Source organism: Oryzias latipes, chromosome 23 (genome assembly GCF_002234675.1).
Source record: "Oryzias latipes chromosome 23, ASM223467v1".
Taxonomy (NCBI): Eukaryota; Metazoa; Chordata; class Actinopteri; order Beloniformes; family Adrianichthyidae; genus Oryzias; species Oryzias latipes.
Window position 1 is genome coordinate 19948489 of NC_019881.2, and position 26776 is coordinate 19975264.

The window sequence follows — 26776 nt, forward strand, 5'->3', positions numbered from 1 at the left end:
TGGATATCCATCTTTTTTGGCACAAACCCAACCTGTTTTAAATAAATTTTAATTAAATTGTTTAATTTAATTGTTTTTTGTTTAAATTGTCCAGAAATCTCAATTTCAGGTTGTAAATGTTAGCATTTTTTTACAGCGAATTTGTTTTTTAAACCAAAATTATTAGATTTTTGATTTGATTTGAAATGGTTTATTTTAAGCAATTAAATAAGAATAGTACACAAAAACATTACAATCAGCATTTATACAGTCATACTATGACGTAACAAACTTGGGATAATTAGACATAAAATGTATTATTGCTTGAAAGGGAGTGGAAGGAAGCAAATTTATTTAATCCCAAACTGGTTTTTTAAGTTTTATGAAAAAATTCAAACATGTAGCGACAACATAAAAATGTATTAATCCAAAAAAGAGAAAAAAACTCAAAACTATGTGAAAGAAATCACCAAAACAATGAGTTTCCAATCAGCTTCTCTACTGACACTTCATGTTTTGATCCTTTGTCCTTCAGCGCATGAATAAAATGTGTCTTGTGGAGTCAAACCGACCATAAAACCTTTTATTATTAACCTTCTAAAGAGCTATTTGATGAAAAGAAGTAAAAAAGTAGCCTGGCTTCATTCCTAACCACTCACTGGACAGGCAGCAAATATTATCATGTGATGAAATAACTAAAAACACTTACAGACTTCTCTTACAGTGAAGTACGAAGAATGTAGAGTTATTTAGGGCGTATTAAAAACTAGATTAGATTATTATTACAGTGTCTGGATGTTTTCCCAGAGGAGGCACTTATAGCCTGTAAAGGAGTTAACAGAAAAAGTGGCGTGGCCTGTTTGGACCGTGACCGGATATGACTTGTGCAGAAGAGACATGCAGCTGTAACCTAAACTAAATAAAAAGGGGCGAACAAATGAGTCATCTGTTTTTTTTGCTCGTTGAACTTAACCTTACGCCCTTCTGTGCTTTCTGAATGTAGGTTTAGCAGACTGGAGCTGCAGCAGCACAATCACAACGTCCTCACCAATGATTTGTGCGTTTTTTTTACAGCTTGTTGCATCATCAGAGATACAGTTCTCCACAGGTGTTTCAGCGACATGTTTGCATTGCTGTGTCCTCGTGTCCCTGCATTCTGCTGGAGAACAGATGGCTTCATGCTGTGCACGATCCCTTTTTAAGCGCTCGCCTCTGGAAACAGACGTACCGCAGCTTCAGACGCTGTTACGGGCCATGTTTTAATGAGTTACTTTACAGCATTCAAGTATCTGCAGGATAATCAACCGATGATGACCTTAAAGCCAGGAGTATTTGGGTCATTTCATAATTTTACTGTGTGGGCTGTTTGATAAAAAGCAACCAATAGGCTAAACATATGGGTATAAGGATTAATTGCTTCATCATTTGCTCATTAACTAAGATGATAAATCTTTGTGAACCCAAGTTTGCAGCGTTACAGGAAGTCACAAATAAATATTTTTATACATTCTCTAAATCATTATCATTTTGGAAGGTCTTTTCACTAAATTGCTTTTATTTAAACTACAATTATTCCTCTTCATGCGCCGCCTCATTGAACTTCGAGTGATTAAAAAATGTAAACAGAACGCCAAAGAAAGTTAAAGGTGCTTGGATTTTAGTTTTGTGCTATAAAAGTTTAAAAAATGCTGACAATTTGTATGAAATTGTGCAAAAAATTCACATCCAATAAAATACTATAGGATTAATGATAACTGCATCAACCTTTAGATCAAATGTTTGCAGCTGATAGTTTTTTTGACAATAAAAAATGTAATAAAGACAAAATATTTTCCGGGAGTAATTTGACCAGGAAAAAAAAAGTATAATTCCTATAGAAAAGTTGCATTTTCATTTTTGTATTTACTTATTAGCATTTCTTGTAAATTTGGGCAAAATCTGAAAAAGTCAGTCCTTGGGTCACTTGGTACCGAGCCACAGAGGAAAAAATGACAATTTACATTACTTCTATTTTATTTATTATTTCTAAATTCTGAAGAAAGCTTTATTACCAGATTTGTCCTCCACATCCGTCTACGACTCATTCTTGATGCATGTCAAGACGTCAAGGGTCTAAAAATCCATCCACTACTTTCTTAAAGCGGCGGCTCCAACCGCTAAATTCAAAAGCCCAAGCTAACAAAGTTAACCACAAACAAAATATGAAGTGTCTTTGCAAGAAAAAGAGCCAGTGAGAAGATTTGCCTTTAGAAAAAATGAATATCTTTATATAGAACTCTAAAATGTTACAAGGAGGCTGCTAATGAATGTGATTATTAGTATACTTAGAAAATACCTCTCTTATTTAAGGTTGTATTATTTTATTGCGTTGTTTTATCCGCTACACCATAAAAACCGGTTGAGGCTGAAGTTGGCGTCCGGTTTTCAGGCTCCACTTTGACGGTTGAGACTAAAATTAAAGGAAATTCTCTATTTCTGCTGTGAACACTTAAAGCAGCTTCATATATTTAACAGATAGTTCCTGATCTGTGGAAGTTACGGTCAGTCTGTCCCGCAGCTTGTTCTGTATTCTGTTACCTTAGCGTGTTTCCCTATAAATCAAGGCTGAATTGAGGTTTTTATACTTTCTCAACCACACATATGATTCAACCATCACTGATTCATTTTATTTCTGTATTCACAAGCTACAGAAGCTGCCTTTCATGTTTACGTCATGTCATAAGTAAGTAGCTAAGGCTACTAGTATAGATGTAGTACACCGGGATATTCATTACAAATTCGAGACTTTTTGTTCAGCTCATGTACCCTCAACTGCAACCACCCTTAGTAGATTCTTATGGCTGAAAATGTTTTTCCTCCTCTGTGTGTGAGGATTCCATTTATGACCTCATACTTGGTATCTTTTCTATCATTGGACGTGTTGTTATCTGAGTAACCAATCAGATCGCACCATGGGCAAAGCTGCATCTGAGCTGAAACAACAGAGTTTTATATTGACCTCCGATCACCAAACAGAATGAATTAATTTAAAAATGCCAAATATCGTCCGATCTAACAGCTCAGCCTAATTATCATCAATCTCCATTGACTGTATGTGAGACCTGGACTGAGTGACGCCCTCCACCCTGGCGTTCAGGAAACAGGAAGTACCCGCTGGCTGCAATAACCCAAAATCCCATAAACGTCTAAAGTCAAATAAACAGTTTATTGGTCAGGATAACCATAGTAACTCTGATACTTGTTTTTAACGTGTTGTTGCTAACCCTAATTTTTGTCATGACGTTATTTCTGTAGTGCACGTTGTTTAACTCATAAATTAGCCAATCAGATGTCTCAATTAAAGTAGGTGGAGCCTGCTGGCGTCCAACATTAGAATCGATCGATTGACTGATTTCGCTTTCAAGTGGTAGGGCGGTAGGGGTGTGGACTTTCCACAAGCTCACCCCTGATTAACAAGCGTGGTTGCCATAGAAACGTTGACTTAGACCGACTTGGATCAATCCCTGCATACTGGCATCGTCTGGCTCCAACATGCCAGCGGAAAAAAACTGCGACTGAACTGACTTTATTTAATTGGAGTCAGAAGTCAAGCGTTTTCTGTGGGTGACGGACGTCACACTCGCTCAGTCCAGTTCTCTTATACAGTCAATGGTCGATCCTTAGCATGTATTAATAGTGGACATATATTCTAGTCTTCTTCGTTCCTCTGCCTCATCACTTCTTTGAACTATATAAAAAGAAAAGATGAGTCACTGATTTTCTGATTAGTCATTGCATCTAATGCACTTCTTTGCATTTCTTATTCGTCTTTGACTCATAATGTATTCACACTATAAACATCTCACACGGCTTTGTGTGTGTGTGTGTGTGTCCTCTTTTCTTTGAACGTAAGGACATATCTGACTTTTTATCTAAAATGTGTCCACTGCTGATTCACTCCACCCTAGAAAAACTGCTAGTTGGAGTATCTCGCTGCTCTGTGGTAATCATGACATGTCCTGTAATTGACTGTGATTAATAGCTGCCTCCGAATTGCTAATGTGCCCCGAAGGCGGAGCTCCGAGCCGGCCGTATCGCCGAGCGATGATTAAATGTCCGGGACGCGTTCTGCGGGGAGCGATAGGCCGTGACAGCGTCACGGCGGGCAGTGACGGGATCTCAGGGCCCCGTGAGGGAAACCGGGTGACGCTTTGAGGAGGACTTGGCTCATTCCACCTTGTCGACTTGATTTATGTCGTTTGCTGATTCTGATCGTTCCCGGGTCTGCGCTAAAAAGCTTAAATCACTTCAGGTCAAGCGTTTGCACAATTTGCTGCACCACACGTCTGACTTTAATTATTCCCAGTGCAAAGTGTTAGCGCTTTGGTTCATTGTCGTCATTTTCAGCACTGAGCTCCATGCAGGAAAAAAAGATCTAATCTCCAGCCGTCAGAGAAGACCCTGAACTACTCACATAAAACCCTGATGCTGACGATGAATCCACTTCAAATGTTGACTAAAGGCGTTTTTTCTTTAAACTTGTCCCCTTTTAATCCTTTAGCTTTAGTTTCATGAGCCCATTTAAATTCCTGATGTCTAATCTGTAAGTAAGCCCTTTTTAAGATAAATATACCAACATTTCAAAAGCAAACAAACCTCTGTAACAAATACAGACACTCCTGAGTGTCAGCAGGATTTAATACAGCAGCAGCTCAGTTCAAATGTCTTTACACTTGTGTGAATGGAAACAGCCTGCAGATGCAGCCACTGCTCTCAAACGCCACCTTTAGTGGGGTTGCTTTTTAAAAATATAATACAATAATCTGTAGATTATTAATATTATTATAGTAAATCTACAGATGAAAAGAAAGGCTGGATAAATACGGGAATCCACCTCCATGACGTTTTAAACACAGTTGTTTGTGGTTTATTGCAGGAATTACGTTCTGAAAAATAACCCGCCAAAAATCAAATTAGCAAACTATTCTGGTTTTTTTCTCCAGCCACTGATAGACATTTAGATCTGCGAGTTCTGATGAAAATCTGTCAGAAATCCCCTGCAGCTTTTATCCAGTAGAGGAGAAAGTTTTTGGTCTAAAAGTGGTTAAAAAAGGAAGATAAACTATACTAAACTCCACGTATCAGTCCGGTCCTACCATTCTTCAAGTGTGTAGAATCAGCTGGTTCTGCTCGGCGTCTTCTCCTCTGGATCTCTGGTTCCACCGGATTGACCCTGACAACCTAACCGAAAGACAGACAGGAATGTGTTTGTGAAGCTCGTGCCTTCATTTAACCTACATTAAACCTAAATATAATGTAAAAATGCACGTGTGAATTCTAAAGATGTCAAAGTTTAACACATAAAAACATTTCTAAAGGTTTTCTTGCTAAACTCTTTGAAGTTAGTTAAAAACTGACCCAAAAAAAGGCAAAGTTAAAATCTAGTATGAAAGCTGACATTCACTCCCAAACCTGCAAAAATAAAAAACTCAATCAGCTAAAAAAAAAAAAGTAAAGATCCAAATATGTTCGAAAATAAATTAATAAAATTAGTGGTTTATAACTGAATGGTTTTAATGACCAATCTGTTCAGGGGCTGATTTTGTTAGCTGTCAGTGAGAGCAATATTGTTGATGATTTGCATGCTTTCTATTTATTTTTAATGAGCATAAAATTAACATTTTTGAAATATTAAAATGAGCAAAAACAAAAATGTAAGTAGATCGGGCATTTCTGCTGGATATGCATTTTCAAAACCAGAAAGCTAAACTAAGTGTATTTGATAGAGGAAAATAAAAAGAGATTAAAAACATAAATTTAAGTTTTCACAAGAAGGTTTTAGTTAATTACTTCTTTTTTTTTTAGCTATTTTATATTTTATCACAATCAAGAGCTTTATTTTGAAAGTCTAAAAATAAAAGTAGATTTGATTTAGGAGCAAACACATTTTCATTGAAGCCTTATTTAGACAAAAAGATTGTATATTTTAAGTTAAACCAAACTTTAACAACATTAGAATGAAGGATAATCTTCTGAAAGTAAAAAAGTAAGAAGCAAGCAAACACCTTTAGCATTGGGATTTTAAATAGCTAAAGCTAGCGAAAGAGCGCTAAAGTTTACCTACCAGAGCAAGGCCTGTCAAATAGCAAATTATAAAAAAAAATAAGGCTTTAACCATCATTTTCAAAGTGAATATTTCCTTTAAAACACAAGATAGCATTTCGTATATCCAATTAAAATTGTCAAGGAAGTAGAAAGTGCCGCTAAAGACCATTTCCGTTTTGAAGGCAGAGCCATCTGCTGGCAATGGTAGGAACTGCAGCGGAAAAGGTGCTTCAGTGTGTCTGCTTTATTGTGGGCAGTCTTTTGGGAAGACTCACTCAAGAGGGGAATATTTCATTTGAAGATACTACTTAAGGAACACATAAAAAAGAAAAATCATACATCAATTATGTCCCCAAATGACCTTAATATCAGAGACATTTCAAGCAAAAAAAACAACACAACAGAATTGTGTATTAATAGCAAATATTCAGATCAGAACTTGCTAACCGGACTCAGCTCAGGTCTTTGACAGATAAAAAACCTGTAAATAAATGTTTGTACTCAAATTGAGACATGTGAATTGAACCTGGAGGTCTTACAACAAAGTTTTTGTGGCTAAAAATGGGTTTAAAATATGCTGTTTTATTCAAAACAGAGCCTTAATCATTTAAAGACCCACTTCGATCATCTTCTGATCCATTTTAAAAGCGTTCCCAGCAGTCTTTTAATTATTATCATGCAAGTTTAGCCAGAATGCTTATTAAAAACGGTGTTGTTTTCTAGGACATAGTTTCTGCAGAGCGGCAGGAGTTCATTCGAAATTCACCTCTGAGTTGTGGGTGAGATTGGTGGCACAGCGCAACAAGACAAACAGCAGTTTTTAACAGAGTGGGACTTTAATTTAACTAATTATGCCTACCAAAAAGAAGAAAAATTAGGTTGCAGCAACCAATTAAGAAACAAAAGACATAAACATTCTATTCTTTGTCAAAACCAGATGAAACAATATCTTGGGCAGATTTTTAGTTTGTATGTCTCGGTTAGACATCTGTTTTTTGCAGTGAAAAACTGTATTCCACCAATTCCAGGTTGTAGCTCTAATCGCACTTTAGCATGTTTTGTATCAAGCCTCCTGATTTAATCAGTCTGACAGCAAGTCCAGGTTTTCGCAGAAATACCTGCACCAGTGAAGTGACAAGATTGAAGACACATAACCAAACATTTCTCAGTCGTGGTCCATAATTTCTGGATTTGCTCAATTTTCCATGCAGCGTTGGTGAAACTCTTTGGAGGGGGGACTGAGCTGACTGAGCTTTTCTTTTTACCTGAAAGCCTTTGAACTCTGCCAGGAGCCTCTTAGTGACAGATGGACGATCTCTGGCTCTCAAACTGACTTGTTTTGAAGCCAAACATTTGACGATGACTTTAAAACATTCACGTTTCTCCTAAAGTCTCTGATAGTTCCAGGAAGTTGATCATTGAATCATTTCTTAATATTTCTACTTGATCTTGCTGTTCTAACAGACATTACTAACAGGGTCATCAATAAGCTGCTGAGTTACAGTCTAAATCGGACTTTTATGCTTCTGTGAATCTAAACTTTCTGCATCTGTGTTGTAGAAAATTGGAAGACAGAAGCTGAACTTTGGCGGCATTCAGACTGACTTTTATTTCACCCCTAATTGTGTTTCAAACAGTGATGGCCAGAACAAAATAATAATAATAATAATAATAATAATAAAAATAAAAAGCTTGTTGAAATTTCACAGCTGATTTACCTCAGAGTCCCAGAGATCTTCGGAGAATTTTCACATAATTTTCTTGCTGTAATGAGTGCTGAAATGATCAAGATGTGTTTGTATTCAGCACAGGTTTAAATATTGCTGTCCTTTAACCCCACATAACTGTTTCTGTCACATGTGTTCCATCTAAAGGCCTGTTCACACCGGGACGAATTTCGCCGGCGATTTTCGTCGACGTTTAACGCCTCGTGACTAAACAAAGGGCACCAATGTGAGTGTGCACACCGACGCGAAAAAACGCCACGCGCCAAAGCGTAAAAAAAAAAAAACGCCTCGGGTTCGTTTTTTTTTTTCGACGCGTCGCGTCGAAATCTATTCGACCAATGAGAATTGCGCTTTTGCACACGTGTCTGGAGCTTCTGAAGTTACAGTAAAACACAACTTGGGGGCGCTCAAACACAAAACTGCCTTGCTGAGCACACATACCAGCGAAGAAGATAGACGCCAAGTAGCGTCTACACAGCAGCGATGAAATAATGACGGACATTCTAAAATATCCCCGAACCAAGCACCAGTTGGAGCTACTGATGCTTGAAATATTCATGTTTTCTTTGTATGATTCTGACAAGCGCGTAAATACTTGCTCTCTTCTTCTGAGTGAAAAGCGACTTTAAGAATCGTAAAGTTGCGCAGCGCCACCTTGTGTACAGGAGTATTTCTGTTTACATACGCGCCATCTAATGTCAGGGAATGAAATTGCATGTTCGCTCGGCTCATCGTCAGCGAAAATCGCCTGGGTGTGAACACAAAAGACGTGGCGAAAAACGCTGGCGAATAACGCCTGGCGAATATTCGTCCCGGTGTGTACGGGCCTTAAGACCCCTATCTCATTAGCACGATCCAGACTTCCCCTAAAAACATGTTTTCTGCCTTGTCGTGCCTTATCAGTCCACCAGAGGGCAGTTGCATCTCCAAAACACTTGCGGCGGGAAAAGTTTTGCAAAATTTCTAAACTTCAGGGTGAAAACTATTATAAAAGAAAATATGTATTAGAAAAAGATATATAAAAAAGATAAGAAACGTTTACAACAATAACAAAATTGCAAGTTTAAACATTTAAACAGTCATAATTTTACAAAGAAAAAACGTCATGTTTTTTCCAAAAATAAAGTCGTCATACTTCAAAAAAAAAAATTGTACATTTGCAAAAAAAAGTAAGAGAATCCTAAGCAGTAAGACGCCCATCTGAATGTTTTGATTTGTCTGCAACAACAATTAAAGGGGTAGTGTTTGGTTGTCTTTGTTGAAACATTTTTTTTTCTTTAAAAGGAGGACTTTTGTAAAATTATGACTTTTTGAAACATAAATTTATAACTGTATTCATGTAAATTTACTATGAGAATACTTTATTTTTTATGGTTGCCCTGTGTCACAAAAAATAATATATTTTTTTAATTATTTTTTTTAATAAATACTCGCCACATCAAAGTATTTCAAAATTTCATGATACTTAATTACATTTGATAAAGTTTCATGTTAATGTATGGATCAAATATGAGCAAAAACATATGAGATCACCCGACATATCATAACTGATACCATTTTTCATTAAAGATATTGTTGAAGGAGTAAAAGAAAACTTGAATTCTAAAGAGAACGCTGAATATTTTGTCAATTCTTTGATTTGGTAGGCTTTAAAGGGTTGATTTGGAAATTGGTCGTAAAATTGTTAAACCAAAATAAATTGAAATTTAAGAATCGCTTATATATTTCTTTTGAATGGGTGAACAACAGACTTCCTGTTGGCAGAGTTGTAATAAAATTTTCAATATTTGACACACAAATTCAAATCCAAGCATACAGACTCTGTACAGAAGTTTTTTTCATTTAATCTTTTGAATGTTTCTTAGGGTCAGAATTGTTGGGCAGACTTGTATATTTGGTTAACTCTTCTTAAGTGGGTTACTACACTTTTGTTCCCCCAAAAAACTGATGTTTTAAGGTAACGTATCGACATTATTCAAGAACTTAGACTTGTTTTAATCAAAGTCCTATACCAGATCTCACATTCATTTTTACTGTCAAGAGTCCTTTCCAGAGACTCTTGAGATTAAAACAACCCTGGTAAAAAATAGGGCTGATGTGAGATGTAATAGTAAGTGCTCGAATGTTCGAGTGTTTGGATGAGAGTCCCAGTGTGAGTAAGAGCAGCAGTTTTACGTCTGACTAAAACGAACAATGAATCAGAATGTGAATGCAGGCGTGCATCCCTGCCTCATCAGAAGGGCTCATGTGTCACACAATCTTACTGGAAGCGATGACTAAAGCTTTTACACAGAGTATTAGCTCACTTTTATTACAATAGCAGATGAGCAGGTGTAATTCTTTTTTTTTTTTTAAACCCTCTTTGTGCAGGTGATTTGGTTACCAGGGCGATGCATCACCTCCAGCCCCTGCACATCAAGAACCCCAGCAACGGGACTCCGGTCCACCAGAAGACTCACCCCACGGTGCACTGGGAGCCCGAGGCCCTCTACACCCTGTGTTACTTCATGCACTGCCCACAGATGGAATGGGAGAACCCCAATGTGGAACCCTCCAAAGTCACCTTACAAACTGAGAGGTGAGCACTGCAAGATTATTTTTTGTCTAGTTTTTTTCTTTCAATGTCTTGTTACAAAACAAAATTTTCAGTTTCCTCTTATAGTAAGATGAAACAACTTCTTGAGTCATTTGAACTTGAAAAAATATTACTGAAATTGTTCTTCTGGCTTTATTTTTTTTGAAGGAAGAGGACAAATGTTAAGAAAATTAAGCTCTAAATTCTATTTCTGAGTACTCAAATTGTTGTAAAACTGAAAAAAGAGCTTATTTGTGACGTAGAAAAATACTCTTGGAGGGCCACAAGCTCCATGCAACGGGGATGGGAAGGGGGGGTGGAGTTGCTTCATACTAACGGTCTCGCCTACAACTGCAAGGGGAATTTCTGATGAACTACAGCTGTTCTGCAGAAACTATGTCCTAGAAAACAACCCAGGTTTTTTGATTTTGGCTAAAAACACATAATTATTATTGAAAGACCACTGCGAACGCTTTGAAAATGGATCAAACGATGATCAGAGTGGGACTTGAAGCAGAAGTTTTATTTGTAAAAAGTGACAAGTCTTATTTTTAAGAAACAGACTTGTTGGATTTAGGAAAACGGGAACGTTTTACTTGCCTCATACTACTTCTAGGTGGACAAATGTCCTTAAAACAAGTTCAAAATCACAGAATATATGATGTTTTTCTTCAGTATCAAGCAAAAAAATTGAAAGCAGAATTTTTCTGTTGAATCCTGAGCTTGATCTTGTGTAAACACAAAAAAACTGTTTGTAGAATATTCTCCACACAACAGATCCAATTCACCAACTCCAACATTTTTCTAGCAAACGTGGAGCTTGAACTGGGTCAAGAATATAAATACCTTGGAGTGTTTTTTACTCCTCCCTTACTTTCAAAAACCACATGCAGAAAACCTGAACACAACACAATCAAACTTAGTTTGCATGACTTCAGACACATAGGCCCATCTGTGACAATAACAGCGGCAAGGATGGTTTTGCCCGCCGTGGTGCTCTCACACATTATTTATTGTTTCACTATCTGGACACCCACCAGCAGCACAACTCCTAAAATGATCGAGTCTTTATACAAAAAGGCACTGAAATATTTGCCAAAACATATCACTGGGGCCGATTCAGACCATGGAAAGCTTTAAATGTAATTTTTTTTTTTTGCAAAAATGTAGAAACGTGGAGATTTGTTGCACAGATTTCAGCAGATCTTATAGGAAGCTACCAGTAGGGTCTCACTTTCATGAAAGCTCCACAAATGGTTGAGTTTGTCGTGACTTTCAGCTTTGTTTTAATAAGCAGCTCCAACTCTAGCAAGGCGGTCTGCCTCTCATTCATGCTTGGACAGAAATTCAGACATTCCTCTCTTCTCCGAAGAGATAAAGCTTCATCGCGACGACCCTAAGGAGCTGAGGAATGTCAGGCGGAGTGACATGTCAGCAGGATCTGAAATCCCCGGAGACAGAACTCTATTTAGCATTCTGCTGAAGGGCTGAAGATGACTTTTCTCCACAGCTCTGCAGGATGAAGGGGACTTTGATATAAACTTGATGATCAGTCAGCTCAGGTTGTTCCAGGAAGTCTCTGTGAAACGGTCGCATTAAGGAAATTTCAGTACCACTGCTTTTTGACAGGACGATAAAAAGAGAAAAACTGAGAAATTAAATCAGTTCAGAAGCTGCAGAAATTCTTTCCGTGGAAACATTTATTCACTGACTTTGACATTTCGGTGAGCTTTTTGTTCCTCGACGGCCTTGAAGCTTTAAATACGGCTCAAACAAGGGGGTCAAAGTTTAAAGTGAAAGAAACACCAGATTGTAAATCTGAAAAAAAAGGTAATTTGTAAAAAAATTAATTAAAAAAAAGTGTAACATTAAAAAAAATACAGAAAACTTAAATAAAAAAAACTATAAACTAAAATAAATAAAAATTGTTTAAGTGTTTATTCATAACAACTGCTGTTTTGTATTTTTCTCTAACTTTATTTTCATCCGTGACATCGCTATTGACTGTATATGAGAACTGGACTGAGTGAGTGTGACGTCACCTACAGGAAACGGCTTCCTTCCGACCAAATGAAAACAACTCAGTCACCATTTTTTCAAGGTGCAGACGTCAAGATGTTGGATCCAGACGTTGTCAGTAAGCGGTGATTGGTCTGAGTTGATCTGCGTCAACGTTTCTATGGCAACCACACAGGCCAGTCAGGAGTCAGTCAGCTTGTTGGAAGGCCACACCTCTTGAAAGAAAGAAGCAAGAAGTTTGTCCATCCAACATTTTAAAGGTTAAACGTTGGGGCCACTAGGCTTCACCAAATTATCGTTGAGGCATCTGATTGGTCAGTTTATAACTTGTAGAACTTGCAATAAGGTAAAATACCATGGAAAAACAAAATTAGGATTAGCAAGAACATGTTTAAGTTCCACCCCAATCATCTTTTCAAAGTGGTCTTTTATTTATGATTATGCAGCTTTTAGCCTAAATGAAAACAACTGTTTAATCTTCCAGGACATAGTTTCTGCATAGCAGCTGGAGTTTTTTAGAAATTTTGAAACTGCTGACATGGAGTAAGCCCACCCTCACTTCCTATCATTCATTTGTTTTAAATGCTTTCCCACTAGCTTACAGCCCCAACCCAACATTAGCGGTGGAACAACAATGGCGAGCAATTTTGGAGCTATTCAGCCAAACGGTTTAGAGCCAGATATCAGCTCAGACGAGGAAAACGTAAACGTTCGTGGATCCAATCGTCTGCAAGTGGATGAATCAGAATGGAGCAGAGCGGGCAGCCTGGTGTGTTTTCTACGTCACATACAGCGGGGAAAATAAGTATTGAACACGTCAACATTTCTCTCAAAAAACATATTTGTAATCGAGCTATTGACATGAAATTTTCACCAGATGTCGGCATCAACCCAAGTAATGCACACATAGAAAGAAATCCAAACATTTATGTCCATAAATGAAGTTATGTGTAATAAAGTGAAATGGCACAGGGAATAAGTATTGAACACGCTTACTGAAATTTATTTAATACTTAGTGCAAAAACCTTTGTGGTGATTACAGCCTCAAGACGCCTCCTGTATGGAGAAACCAGTCGAATACATTGCTCAGGTGTGATTTTGGCCCATTCATCCACACAGACTGCCTTCAAATCTTCAAGGTTCCGGGGGTCTCTTCTGTGAACCCGGATCTTCAGTTCTTTCCAAAGATTTTCAATTGGATTCAAGTCTGGTGATTGACTGGGCCATTCTAGCAGCTTTCTTTTCTTTTTCTTCAACCAGTTGAGTGTTACCTTGGCTGTGTGCTTGGGATCGTTATCTTGCTGAAAGATCCACCCTCTTTTCATCTTCAGTAGCCTGGCAGATGACAGCAGATTCTGATCAAGAATGTCTCCATACTTTTCTCCAGTCATTATTCCTTCAATGACATGAAGTCTACCAGTACCACATGCTGAAAAACAGCCCCACGCCATGATGCTCCCACCTCCAAACTTGACTGTTGGTATGGTGTTTTGGGGGTGATGCGGTGCCATTTTTCCTCCAAACATGTTGTGTCTTATGACATCCGAAGAGTTCAATTTTGGTCTCATCTGACCAGAGTATCTCCTCCCAGAATATCATGGGTTTATCCAAGTGTTGTGTCGCAAACTCCAAACGAGCTTCAACATGCTTCTTCTTAAAAAATGGAGTCTTGCATGGTGTGCGTGCATGGAGGCCATGGCTGTTGAGTGCATTACTTATTGTTTTCTTTGAAACAATGGTACCTGCTGATTCCAGGTCTTTCTGAAGCTCTCCACGAGTGGTCCTGGGCTGTTGGAGAACCCTTCTGATGATTGTTCTGACTCCTCTGTCTGAAATCTGGCGAGGAGCACCTGGCCGTGGCAGGTTTATGGGAATGCCGTGTTCTATCCACTACCAGGTGATGGCCCCAATGGTACTCACTGGAAATTTCAGAAGTTTAGAAATGCGCCTGTAACCAATGCCTTCAGTGTGTTTTGCTCCAATAAGGTTGCGTAGGTCTTTGGACAGCTCTTTGCTTTTACCCATTATGCAATGCTTGTCTAACAGCTTGCTGGTGAGAAACCTTTTTAAAAGGCATCAATCAGGACTATACCAGCTGAGATTACTTTGCACTAATAGGGGGCAGGTTAACCTTCTGGATACTGACAAACTCCAGCTGCTTTCTTGGCTTGCCAGACCTTTTTACCCCTCCTTTTCTTCATGTGTTCAATACTTATTCCCTGTGCCATTTCACTTTATTACACATAACTTCATTTATGGACATAAATGTTTGGATTTCTTTCTATGTGTGCATTACTTGGGTTGATGCCGACATCTGGTGAAAATGTCATGTCAATAGCTCGATTACAAATATGTTTTTTGAGAGAAATGTTGACGTGTTCAATACTTATTTTCCCCGCTGTATACGCTCTTTCTCAGACGGCATTTTTTCGTCTGCTCTTGATTCTCAACAATTTGAATTAAAAAAATACTCAGAAATGCAATTTTAAGCTTAATTTTCTTCACGAGTGTCCTCCATCATCAGAAAAAAATACCCAAGAACATTAAAAACACACAGAAAAACAATTTTCATCAGAGGGTGTCTTTGATAAAAGTTTTAGAGCAAGAATGGTGATTCTGACCAATAGAATGACCGAGCAATAGCTGTTTCTTTCTCTATAAAAGTCAATGGGATTTTTGCGTCTCGGAGTCAGCGAGTACTTCCTGTTTGGAACGACAGGGGGGAGGGGCCAATCAGTCTAAGTTCTCATGTACATTCTATGATCATTCCATCTTTGACACACCAAACTTATGGACAGCACTATCACTACTGAGCGTCACATCAGACACAACAGACCCTGATCTGGAGTGGAAATGACATCACAGCGACCTTTGTCAGCCAATGTCAATCATGGGTCAATGTCAATCATGTTCTGGTAGCAAACGGGATCAAAGCCCCCCCCCCAAAGGAAAGAAGGAGAGAAACTAAAGAAAAAAGAAAAAACAGAACAGAAGCTGGTGCAAAACACATTGTTTTTAATTTGACAACAGTGTTAAGTTTAGAGTGTCTCTTATTCAAGTTTATAATATTTCGTCACATTTTTTTATATATTTTTTATCTAAAAATTATTTTCCCAATTTTCTATTTTCCAATCTTATTTTTCATTTACTATAAGCTGATCCTGACTGGACTCCGTATTAATCTGTTGTCTCCTTTAGACTTTCATTTTCCATCAGATATCCGTTAAACCAGCAGCTCAGTGGAAACGCTCCAGCTTGACTTATCGGTTCCCTCCTCCTCCACACAAACAAAGAGCTCTCCATTTTGTAATTATTTCACCAGAGGAAACATTGTCCCTGCAGTCAAAAACACCTCGACTGAACCCGAGCGAGCAAGACGCCGCTCCGACAGTAAACACAAGAGTCCCCGATGGTTCGTCTCTGCCGCATCCAGACGTGGACATGGAATAATTCTTTGAGAAATTAGAGCTGCCGGAGGGTCATAATGGGGAAACGCTCTGAAGGGACCTTCACTAATGGATTTGTAATATAATTTAACTGACTATAAAATAAAAGTAACTCGTTTAATTTGAATGTGAAGGGTTGTACATGAGACTACTTAATGCTTTAGAAAGCCTTTAAAAACGGTGTTATCATCTGAACTGATGCGCCAGCAAATGAGTCCGTCTTCTTTTTATTTAAAGTCTTTAATTATTAGTTAATTTTTTATCGCATCTTGACAATATGATTCAACATCTGTTTGTGTTGGGGGTGCCTTCTCTCTTTTATTAACTCCATCTAACTCCTCCATCTGTCTTGGAATTTTGCTTTATTCATTCGTTGAGCATTCTTTGCTAGTTTGCTCTAATAGTTCATCTTTAAAACACTTCTTGAAATCAGTTTTCTTAGGACAACTCCAGCTGCTTTTTTAAAATATACTTTTTTTTTCCCCAATAAATGATAATTCAATAATGACCCTGAAACTTTCCATAAAACTCAATTCTGAGTATTGAATGTTCATAAAAGCTCAAAAATTGAGGCCGAATAGTTTTTATAATAAAGATCAAACATATAGAGACAAAATACAATGTATGATAAAAAAAGGTCAAAACAATATGAAATATGTGTACAAAATGTGACACAGCTCCAATAAATTATATTTATTACAACAGAAATGAAGTTTATGGGTTTATGTCATGATTCGTGTTAGGTTTATTTTAACACAAATATTTTAAAGCTCTAAACTTTTTGAAACCTTCGTGTTAAATTTTGAATGAAAACTATATTAATGGCGGGTCGGGCCAAAGGTCTGCAGAACCCCACAGCAATAGATCGCAGTTCAGCGGCCTGATGGATCAGAGTGATGTGAACAACGCTGTGAAAAAAGGCCAACGTCATGTCGATGAGCGGTGAAATAGCGTGTGGATTTGTTAACTCTTCACAGTTTAGTTAATCATTTCTCCTTTTGCTTTTTTTTAAAACAAATAATTCTGTTGTCTTTAACAACCCAGAACCAAACATAAAATCACGTCCTGATCAAAATCTAAATCCATATTCAAACCCAGATTATGACCCCGATTATAACCCGAATCCAAACTCAAATCTAGACCGAGATCCAAACCTTGATTCAAACTCAGATACAGATATAGGTTTAAGTCCAGATCCACATTCAAACCCATATCCAAATTACTTTCAAATCCAGGTTTATAACTAAACCTGGATTAACAACCAGATGTAGATCGAAATCAACATCCACGTTCAATTCAAATTTAGATCCAAACCCGGTCTCTAATCCAAATCCAACTACAAATACAAATTTAGATCCAAACCCAGGTTCAATTCCAGATCTAAACCAATAATCAAAGCTTATTCAAACTCTAATCTAAAACCAGATCCGAACCCAGATTTTAACCCAGATCCAAGCCCAAATCGAAATCTAGATCTGACCCCAAACCAAGATCTATAACCCAGATTATAACCCAGATCCAAACTGAAATATAAACCCAGCTACAAATACAAATCCACATCCAATCCCAAATCGAAATTTAGTTCCAAATTTCAATCCAAATTCAGGGTCAAGTGCAAATCCAGATCCAGACACTGAATCAAACCTAGATTCAAATTTAAATCTAAACCCAGATCCAAAACCAGATACAGACAAAAATCCAAATTCAGATCCAAATCCAGGTTCAAATCCAAACACTAACCCAGACTCAAGCCCCAATCCAAATCCATGTTTATTTATACCCATATTTATTTATATATTTATGTTTGTGTGATGGATTTATCTCTGTGTTCATCACAAAATATTGAAATGTTCAAATAGTGGTGATTGCCCTCCCTTTGTGGCATTTCTGTGAATCCAGATGGCTCTGTTGTCTTTAACATCATGAAATGTTCTTCATGTTTGGCCTGCAGGCCATATCTGGTGCTGCCCCCGTTGATGGAGTGGATCCGGGTGGCGGTGGCCCACACCGAACATCGGCGGAGCTTCTCTGTGGACAGCGATGACGTACGGCAGGCGGCGAGGCTCCTGCTTCCCGGCGTGGACTGTGAACCTCGACAAATGAAGTGAGAGCCTGAGAGTTCAAACTTATGTCAAGCATTCTTCTGAACTTCACTTAAGTTTGAGTAACAACGGTAGAGGAGTTTTGAGAAGGGAGAAATTGATTTTTTGAAATGGATGCTACCAATCCAATATTTTAAAACACTCCTATATATTCAGGTTTGTATTTGGTGGAATGTCTTCTGACACTCTGAAAGGGAAAAAAATGGGCAAAAAAGCTGCTGGAGTCGCAAAAAGAAGTCTTAGAATCGATTTATAAACCAAAATATTCTCTGAAGTTGTTAATGTGTTTAAAAGTATTCACTTTAAATCAAAAACCAGATTTGAATCCAGATCCAAATCAAAAATAAACTTCCAAGTCATAACCCTGATCCAAAACCCATAATTAAAACTCTCTGGGTGGCTGGCCATGGTCAGAACGGGACAGAGGATGGAAATTAGCCTAGGCTACGATCCTGCATGTTAACAGTGTCTCATTACTTTTAGAGCAACCTACACTGTTTGTTGTACGCATTGTCCCTTAAATAAACAAATACAAAACAATACAAATCCAGTTCAAAACCCAGATTCAAATAGAAATGTTTTTCCAAATTCAAATTCAAATACAGTTCAAGATACATACGCAAATCCAAATTTAGGTCCAAAACCAGATTCAAATCAGGGCTCCAGACAAACTTTTTTCACTAGGAGCACAGTGGCCCCTAACTGAAAATTTAGGGGCGCATACCGTAAATCAACATGCTAACCAGATCTACTAATTTCCACTGTATTACTAATAAATACTTTAATAATAGATGCAGAAATTACAATTTGCTGTTTCTAATTCAGTGTCACATTTTATTCTGCACTTTTGAAGATGCAACAAGAAGGTAAACTGACAGCAGCATCGCTGTCATGACAGTACAAATAGTAAAGAAATCGGATGGAAATTTATCTTTGTGACACCAAATAGGTGCAGCCAAGATGCACAATAAGCGTGTTTGAGATCACTCAGGTGAACTCAACGCTGCGCATATCACCTGGTGTGAGACGTATATTTTTGGTTTTGCTCCAGCATCAACTGTCAATCATCACAAAAATATCAGGAGAAAGGGGTGGGAGCAAGGGGCAAACCTACCCGGACACAGCTGAAAAGTGAACTGACTGAAAGCTGCCCTACAGACTACAAAACAATGCATTATGGGACATGTGTCCTGATGGTTTTTGTAGTTGAGTGATTAATTAAAATAATTTAAAATACCAATTCATTTTAAATGGCTACATGCACTACAAAACATTAAAATAATCATAAAATAAATATATAATAACACAGATCACACTAAGGGGGAGAATAATATTAAAACTAAATTGAATTTTAAGAACAACTCCAACTTCCTGTTGTCCTTCAGTCTTGCTGCAGATTCGCCTTCATCTCACAGCCCCCCAACCCACCCCCACCCACCCCCGGCCTGGGGGTGGGGTGGGGGGGGGTGAGATGGCAGCGGTTCATCTTAAACACGTCTATCGTTGCATTTTCCCCACGTGTTTTCAGTGAGTCTAAAACTAATGTTTTTGCTCGAGCGTGTTAAAAGTTCCAGCCCCGTTAGCTGTCACGCATGTAGGTGTGGGACATTTATTCTCCTCAGCTGACCCGACTCCCGCGGGAGCGGCGTGCTGCCGTAACAGCCGTTCATAAAACCGTCTGATGCGCCGCCGTAACCGTAACCCAAACTTAACCTTCCTCCGGGTCTGTGTGACCCAGAGAAAAGTTCAGCACGGACTGCATGTATGTAGAAAATTACGAGCGAATAGATACGTTCTAAAAAGGAAAGTAAGGAACTCCTTCATGTGGTCCGGGGAGGGGGCTGTCAGGTGTCCTGCTTTCAAGCCCCGTCATTGTCCCGCCCCCAAGAGTCATTTACCCCACTGTGATTGGTTGGTCATCTCCGTGCACGACAATGAAAAAGTGTCATTCATTTAAACTGGCGGGCTGCAGTAACATTAAACCTTCATATTAAGGCGGGGGCCGCAAAATATCATCTTGGGGGCCCGAGTGTGTGTGTCTGCCTGCGTGCGTGTGCGCTCGCGTCTCATTGATTATTTAATCGATCATTGACGTGCCCCTTCCACATTTAATTTATAAAAAAATACCTAGGGTGGGGGAGGCAAATTTACTGGTCACGCATGTGCGACTGGATGTAAAATTTAGTCGCACACTCTCAAATTTTGGTCGCAAAATGCGACCAATTGCTCGCAGTCTGGAGCCCTGCAAATCCAAATTCAGTTCCAAACCCAGAACCAAACCTAGATCTGAATTCAGTTCCAGAAAACCAGATTCAAATGGAGATAATAACCCAAATGCAAATCCAGACACTGTTCCGGATAAAGATCCAAACCCAGATCAAGTTTTTTATCCAAATCCAAACCCAGATCCAGACCCGGATCTTAATCCAGATCGAGATCCAAACCCTTATTTGGATCCAAATTGCGATCTTGACTCACATTGGAATAGAATTGTAATTGGTGTATTTTAAGGAATAAAACAGAAAACACTAAAGAAGAAAAACATAATACATTCTAATCCTTCATACACAGATATATCAAACCTTGGTTGATTAATTTTGATTTGATTGGAAAATTAAAAATGTAAAATTCAAATACAGATCCAAATTTGAATCCAAATCTGGATCAAAACCCCAGATCCATATCCTCATCCTGCCGCAGGTTCTGCTAGGTACCTGAAACATTTCTGAACTTTTAGAATTTTTGAAAATCACAGCAGATTAAACACACATTTTTTTCTCAAACCACCTTTTTTTCCTGAAAATGTAAAAGTGCCTTTCAAAGGATGTGGGTTTGCATCTTCAATTTCAGGCAACATTTTTTGTGCGCTCTTGCGTCTCCCTCGACTCCCCGTTGTTTTTCTTGTCTTGAATCACCCCCCCCCCACACACACACACACACACACAGCGCTTTGCAGAATTTCTATCAGGTGTTTTATCTCAGAGCCGGTGGGTTGGCATTCTTTGTCACCTTTCAAACATAAGCAGAGTTGCTATAATGGGAACACCAGGAGGTGTGCTCGGCCAATTAGCACCAGTTTGCAAATGCCAGATATAATTGTGGGGTAGAATGAGAGGAATACCATGAAGAGGTTTCTCCGTGACCCTGTGAGAAGCACAGCTGCTCCGATTAAAAAGCATCATGGGAACAGGAATTAGAAATAATGAGTCACTGCAGAAGCCTCACCTGGTGAAAAGCTACTGTAGAAAACAAAGAGTGAGTGTTGACAAATTAGCACATTAGCAATCCGACTACGATTGCACTGAACCCCGTATTTATGAAGTTGTAAAATGCAGAGTGATAATCATTTCCCTCAGCATGTCGTGAAGATGAATATCTACTGATCTGGAAATCCATTTCTGAGATAAGCTCCCACTTAATCACAGTAATGAATCTGCTGCCTCCTTCTGCAGAGCGGAGGATTGTTTCTGCGCCACCAGGAAGCTGGACGCCGCCTCCACAGAGGCCAAGTTCCTGCAGGATCTGGGATTCCGGATGCTCAACTGCGGACGCACCGACCTGGTCAAGCAGGCCGTCAACCTGCTGGGACCCGATGGCATCAACAGCATGAGCGAACAGGTCCGGCACCTGAAACACACACTCCCACACTCTCACACACAGAAACACACGACACTTGTTTGAGCAATCATCACAAAGTTTCACACAAACGACACCGGGTTAACCCTTGTGCTACTTATGTGGTCAAAATGACCCCCCATTGACGTGGTCTCCCTACCACGACAAAGGTGGATAAAGGTGGAGAGGATTTCATGTAACCCATGGACACCAGTGAATACCACAAATCATTGAAGAAAAAAGGTTCAGCCCACTGTCTAGTGGGTCTAGATGACCCAACTCCCAATGTTAAAGTGTCTGGGATAGCACAAGGGTAAGTCTACGACCACAAGTTTTGTTGACCTTTGACCTGTGGAAGAGGCTGCCATCTTCAGTTTTTACAAAAATTACCTTTGGTACCCTCTACAAATTTAAACTCCTCTGAGTTTGAAGATTTTGAACGCCGTTAGTGGTAACAATGAAGCATTAATAACATTCTGTTTCTGGAAACATCGGTGATTCCTTGTGTTGCTGAGTGGAAGTGAACAGAGCAGTTTAATTTCCTGTGTTCATAAGCTGCTGCTGGTTGAGTTCAGCTCTGGGCCACACAGATCCGGTGAAACCCCCTTCAGAAGTTCTTCTCCTTCCAGAAAACATTACGAACCAACACGTGTAAAGCGTTTCATTCTGTGAACACGTCATAGCACAGCCGTTTGTTTAATGGAAAGGCTTTTACGTCCTTGTTATTCCAGTAAAGCAGAGAAGGGGACAAGGCAGTGTTATAGCAGCAATAAAGTACGGGCTGGGGATTGTCTCGAACTAATCAGGAGGGTTTATCACCCCACAGCCATCCGCTGATGAAGTACAAGGCTGTCCGGGAAATATTTAAGAATGAATCTGCATGCAGGAGGAGCATCAATCGGCTGCGTAAAGGGCTGCAGTGAGTCGTAAAAAGTCTCTGGTGGGCATAATGACCCAGATCCAACATATGATTGACGCCCATTTTATTAGACGTCATCCAAAACACTCCAGCAAGCCTGATACATGAAGGAAGAGTGCTTTTTTTCTTTCTTTTTTTCTTTCTTTACAGTAAAGTTATAATTGATCACATGATGCCTCCCCTGCAGAATGGAGGCGTGGCATGTTTGAGAATGTGCCCAGCACACGGCGGCACACAGAGATGCAGTGTTGTGGGGTTTCCCACTCCACCTCTGTCGTCACTCTTTGCAGTTATTTTGAGGCAGCCATGGTTTGGTCTGGGAAAGAAGAAGCTGCAAGCAACTTCTGGAAATCTCGAAATAATGGAGACGAAGGGACGTCTGGCTTTACTGAGGTCACCTTGCTGCAGATTACATCAAAGAAATGACTTCTTTCCTGTTTTCATGATATATTTTTGTCTCTTAAAATGTTTTCTGTGGAACTTGTATCTGTTCTAATGTAACCACAGTATGAAAAACATAAAGACCAGAACTGTAAGTGTGCACGAATTTAGATCCAAACCTGGATCCAAATTCAGTTCCATTTCAAAACCCAGATTCAAACCCAAGTTTGCACAAAAAGTGCACATGACAGAATGAAACGCTTTACATGTGTTTGTTTGTGTGCATTCACCTGTTAGCCGTATTGGTATTGTGTACATGTTGACATGTATGTGTGGGAAGGTTTTTTTTTAATGTTTGTAATATTTGAGTGTGTCTGTGGACAGACCCCGCCCCTTTGACCAACATCTACACCTGACAGCAATGATGATAAAGTATATTGTTGTCCACAGGGAATCAGTTCCCCGTTGTGATCTTGTAGAGCGCTCACTAAGGTAATGCATCAACTGCTCATCTGGCTTCTGTATACAGACGTCATTGGGAATGCTTGTAAAAAAACGGTCACATTTTGGGACAGTCACACCAAAACCTGCGATTGCCACCTAAAACAGCGGTGGACTCAAACTACAGACCACATCAGATCCTAATACTTTGATCACACATGCAGTGGTCGTGAAGGTGAGTCGTTGCAGCTGGACTTCAAATCTTCTTGCCTGAAACATTTTGTCGCTTATCAAGTGGCGTCATGTGTCTTGGATAAAGCTTTTTGGTGATGCAGATTTTAAGTCCAAATGTGTGAAAATCCTGAAACTGTTCCAAGTGGGGCCCAAATCCATATCAGATCCAACAAATGTGGTTAATTGGATCTTTGTGTGTCTGATGGACAGATAAGTTGATTCGTTAATTGAATATTGTTTGACCTCTGAATTATGTTTCTTGACTTAATCCTCTGCACTTCAAGATAATTAAATGTCTGCATCAATTAGAATTGAAAATTGCCATCGTTAAGTCAATTAACTGAGAAAATTTGTGTTGTGTCCTCCATTAATATCATGGTTATTACTGTTAAAAGGCTTTTTATTTCCCCTTTGTTTAGAGAATTGCGCATCATTTTGGGGGTTAAAGCAAAGGTCTGCATGTGATTGAAACTGAGTGATGAGATTAGCGTTGCTGTGGCAACAGTTTCCTCATTTTTATCTCTCGGGTGTGTCTCCTGTTTCTCTCTTATCTGTCACCTGTCTCTCAGTTGTCTCGTCTCCTCTTCACCCTGACAATTTATCCCTCCATATCTTCTTCCTCCTGTGCACTCTGCTCCCACAGAACAGAATTCAAAGACATCCCATAATATTTGTGAGCTTAGTTCCACATTATGGGCTCCATGAAAACACCAGAACAGAGAATACGATATTCATCCACTCATGGTTCATCTCGATGATTTTGTATATTTCAGTTTGAATTAAGTCTGATCGACTTAAAAGAGTCTTAACTGTTTCACAAAAAGAGCAAAGAATATAGGGGCACCTGGTTGCAGACAAGATGGGGCCCAGACATCGTTAGCCGGAAATTCTACTAGATTTCAGAATTGTAACATCTTTTATGAAGACAAAATCGTTTGATTCCTTTCAAAAAGGAGAATAACATAAGTGTTCAGATTTGTAAAGCAGTTACACTGGAGCTTTAGCTCAATGTATTAACGTAAAAATCAAAAAAGCGGCTTTGCGCTGGTATGCAACACTTTATATGCACATTGGTGAAAAGCCGCTTTAAAGTGATGCTTACCGGCACACAGCCGTTTTTTTTTTTCCTACGGTTACGGTCAGAGCAAAGCAGTTTTGACAGAGACATGTTTAAGTTTTAATGTCTAAAAACAGAAGAAGGAAAAAAACATAACCGTTTGGGTCGCCTGTTTATTTTGTGTTTTTGGACCAAAAAGAAGAGTATTTTCCGACTTAAATGGGGAGGTGAATTTCTTTCTAATAATGATTTGGTGGCATGTTGTTGTCGGCAAACCATGTTTCTTTGGAAGAATGAGGCTGGGAGCATGTCATCTGTCATTAATTATCCGTCTGTACTCAACAGACTCCAATGCTAAAGCAAAACTTACAATCACGGCAAATGTTTCCTCTATACACATTTGTTTCTGTTGATCAATTCCAGTGAGTCTTGTTTTTTTTAAAGATTTGACCAAGAAAATTCTGGATTTTGAATGAATTTTTCAGGATATAAGCTCCCCTGAGTTTGGGAAATTTTGACTTTTTATTAACCCTTTAACACCAGAGCTTTAGCTCTATTGTTGACATTGTTTTGACTTCCCTAACTCCTTAACTTGACAGTATTACAATTGAAATTTGAAATTGCCTTACTTACCTTCCTATTCATTTGAATGAGGTGTGTCCAAACTTTAGGTCTGTACTGTATATCCATATATCTATCTATCTAGACATACATCTATCTATCTAGATATATATAGATCTGTCTGTCTGTCTATCTATATATATGTATCAGGTCAATTTGAGCACAAACAACAATTCTCATCTTTGAAGCATAAATTAAGGTAAACCTTGCTGATACTTTGTTTGATGAAGCACTGTGCAGTTAGTAATTGAGTTTTTTTCAATTATCTGTTTAAACTGGTACAGAGTTTGAGTTTTGAGTGACATAAAAAAAGTATTGGCTCACCTGCCTTGACTCACATATGAACTGAAGTGCCATCCCAGTCCTAACCCACAGAGTTCAGTATGATGTCGGCCCACCTTTTGCAGCTGTTACAGCTTCAACTCTACGGGAAAGGCTGTTCACAAGGTTGAGGAGTGTGTTTCTACGAATTTTTGACCATTCTTCCAAAAACCCATTGGTGAGGTCACACACTGATGTTGGTGGAGAAGGCCTGGCTCTCAGTCTCCACTCTAATTCATCCCAAAGGTGTTCTATGGGGTTCAGGTCAGGCTAATCAAGTTCAACCACACCAGACTCCGACTGCCTTCTCTTCATGGACTTTATGGTCCACTCTAAACTGTTCCTGCAAGACTGGGAGAACGGAATCAACCCAAATGTTTTGGACAAATCTAGGCTGGAATTCTTTCACAAATGTTTGCAAAAACAATCTGCGTACCTGAATGCTCGATTTTCTACACCTGTGGCCAGACCAAGTGATTAGAACGCCTGCTTCTGTTCATTTGGATGAGCGAGCAAATACTTTTAGGAATACAGTGTGTGAACAAAATATATTAAGTGTTTTATTGAGCCTCCCCTCCGCTGTCTGCAGGGCATGACCCCCCTCATGTACGCCTGTGTCCGCGGGGACGAGGCCATGGTCCAGATGCTCCTGGACGCCGGAGCCGACATCAACAGCGAGGTCAGTGTTGACCATCCGACGCCGGCAAGATTTCACATTTCTGTCGTTGTGTTGTTCATTCACTTTTTTGTCTTTATTTTATTGCACCAGTGAAATCTGTAAAGCAACTCTTTGCCCCCTTCATCTATGCTGTCTCAGCTGCTCCCAGCATGCTCTCTGTTCTCCTGGCAGCTCGTTGCAGCGAGTGCTCCGATGAGCAACAATCCAGTAACTCTTGCACACGAGTGGTTTGTCTCCACTAGAATAACAATGCGGCGATAGTCTCCAGGCGCCACCAGTCACTTCTTTAGGTCTTGTGCTGCAGACGCTCACCTGGTGGCTTCAGGTGATGCTCTGCAGGGGGACCAACAGTTGCACTCTCTGTAACTAGCTGCCACAGACTGTGCATGTGCCTCCTTTCATTTTTTACGCTTTACACATGGCTGTGCTGTTGTAAATCCTGATTTGGTTTGTGTTTACTTGTCTCTGAGTAAATGATCGTCCACACGAAGAAGGAAGCTGAATTGTTCCAATAAAAGTAGATACACATTTGAAAAGGCATAAACCTACAGATTTATTTGTATTTTATACATTGT

At 39.1% G+C, this 26776-nt stretch overlaps 1 protein-coding gene and 1 long non-coding RNA gene across 4 annotated transcripts in view; one reads left to right on the plus strand and one right to left on the minus strand.

Annotated features, from left to right (window-relative positions):
* LOC111946955 overlaps positions 1–6525 on the minus strand; it is a 126944-nt gene extending 120419 nt beyond the window's left edge. For both annotated transcript variants that reach the window (XR_002872805.1, XR_002872806.1), the window contains exons 1-2: positions 6083–6525; positions 5115–5199 (exon numbers count right to left, since the gene is read on the minus strand). This is a non-coding gene — a long non-coding RNA (uncharacterized LOC111946955). The remainder of the gene's footprint in view (positions 1–5114; positions 5200–6082) is intronic.
* LOC101162723 (ankyrin repeat and BTB/POZ domain-containing protein BTBD11-A) overlaps positions 1–26776 on the plus strand; it is a 185132-nt gene that overhangs the window by 142232 nt on the left and 16124 nt on the right. For both annotated transcript variants that reach the window (XM_023952521.1, XM_023952522.1), the window contains exons 3-6: positions 10161–10368; positions 17783–17935; positions 21386–21551; positions 26112–26201. In XM_023952521.1, the coding sequence (XP_023808289.1) occupies positions 10161–10368; positions 17783–17935; positions 21386–21551; positions 26112–26201 (617 nt within the window). The remainder of the gene's footprint in view (positions 1–10160; positions 10369–17782; positions 17936–21385; positions 21552–26111; positions 26202–26776) is intronic.